The 2,011-nt window shown below is 34.2% G+C and overlaps 1 protein-coding gene across 1 annotated transcript; it reads left to right on the forward strand.

Moving 5' to 3' along the window:
• Window positions 1-125: 125 nt before the first annotated feature.
• On the forward strand, window positions 126-1,775 carry LOTGIDRAFT_175746 (hypothetical protein; the record flags this gene model as incomplete). The annotated part of the gene is made up of 1 exon (XM_009059149.1): window positions 126-1,775. The coding sequence occupies one exon, from the start codon at window positions 126-128 to the stop codon at window positions 1,773-1,775; it is 1,650 nt and encodes a 549-aa protein (XP_009057397.1).
• Between the last annotated feature and the right edge of the window lie 236 nt (window positions 1,776-2,011).

Raw genomic sequence — 2,011 nt, forward strand, 5'->3', positions numbered from 1 at the left:
ATAAATTTAAAACATTCAAAGGACAAATTAAAATAGATGGAGAGATAGTCGAGGAAGGGAATCACAGACAATACATGTCACTCCTCGGTTTCAATGCCAAAACCTTTCACAATATCTTTTCAAATATGGACAAAAAATCCGATGCTTCCGATTGGTATTTTACAGGAAAAATAATTTTAATGAAAGACAATTTCCAAGAAATAAAAAGGTCGAGAGTTGGTAGAGGAGGAACTGATCTACTTAAAAAGATAAATGAATACGAAGGCGAAAATTGTTACATACCTACAGATGGTCACTGTTTTATCAAATGCGTCAATCGTGTTTTGAGCAAAGATTTAACGTGTAAATTTCAAGAATACATCAACGGGTTTTCAAAAGCAAATAGAAAAGGAGTGATGACTTGTGCTAGAATGAATGAATTCAACAAGAAATTTAACACTTCGTTTCAAATTTATAATCCCAAAAACAGACATTTTCACCCCAGAGACGTTCACGATGAATTAGATTGGGTTTTGTACTTACACAACTCGCATTTCTGTTTGATTAGAAGAAGCCAAAAAAGTTTGGGAATTCAAGAAATAGAAGATAATTACGAACAGGTGTGGAAAACGTGTAGAGACGACAACGCAGTAACACAGGTTTCACCCCTCAAACTAAACGTGCTTTCGAGTATGAGTGATGATGCGTTATTCGCTTGGGATTTCGAAACGTATTCAGAAAAAGACACGCGAAGAGCAATTCCTTATGCCTGCACTTTAATTAATTTAGAAAAACTAAGGAAAATGTTAAACAGAATAAATAATCTATTTCCAGATTTAAAGCCTACAGATCCCATTCCAGAAGAATTTTATGATAAACTAATGAATGTAGTAGAAATATTTGTAGGTACAGATTGCATCGATCAAATGTTGAAATATTTAGGTCAATATGATAGAAAGAGATTAATATTAATTTCTCATAACGGCAGTGGATTCGACAACTGGATCGTGCTTAAAAATGCAAAAAAACTAACGCATTGCCCTTTAAAAACACCCAGAGGAATTTTATCTTTTCCTTTATCTAATCCATACACGGATGAAGATTTACAGAAAAAATGGAAAAGACAGAAAGAAATAAAGGGTAATTATTTACAACATATTAATTTCACGTGTTCCTATCAACACGAATCCTCTAGTTTGGCTGCATGGGGAAATTCTTCCAATCTCCCCGCGAATTTGAGAAAGATTGCCGACGTAGATATCGCTAAATACACGCAAGACAACTGGGAGGAATTGAGACACGAATGGGAACCTTACGCCAAGAGAGACACCCTCTGTTTGGGAGCTTGTTTGATAAAATACAACCAAGTCACGAAAGACGTTGTAAACCAGAATATGTCCAATAATCTAACGGCTCCATCTTTATCTTTAAAGAGTTGGTATTATTTATATCATTACGATAAAGAAATGGTGGAAGAAGAATGGTATGAAACTACTAGAATGGTTGCGAAACATACCGAAAAAGAAAATATAGAAAAAGTTTATTCGCACACTAATCCTTTTATAAGAAATTTTATCAGACGATCTATTAAAGGAGGAAGAGTTTCGGCAAATAGAAAATCATTTGAAACGAACAAAATGGATGAAATTTGTAACGTATTAAAGGAATATATTTCACAAAGTGAAACACGAAGTGACACAGAACTTGAAAGTAATAACATAATTGATTTATTCAAAGAATACAGCGCAAGCACAAAAGACAAAACGGAGGTTCATTCGAGACTCAAAAAAATATAATGTACTAAACTAATGGCATTTGATGCTAACGGTTTATACGCTTCCGCCATGTCGGATTTAGACAGTGAATATCCGAGAGGGGAAAGTGGAAGACCGTTTCTACCAGAAGAAGAAAAAGAATTTGTAAAACTCTTCAATAAACAAAAATTCAGACCTAGAACAGCTATTTTAACAGTGTGGTTTGACTATCCCAAAACATGTCTTCCAACCGATACCAGCTAAAGATATAATCACTT

Source organism: Lottia gigantea, assembly GCF_000327385.1.
Source record: "Lottia gigantea unplaced genomic scaffold LOTGIsca_374, whole genome shotgun sequence".
Taxonomy (NCBI): Eukaryota; Metazoa; Mollusca; class Gastropoda; family Lottiidae; genus Lottia; species Lottia gigantea.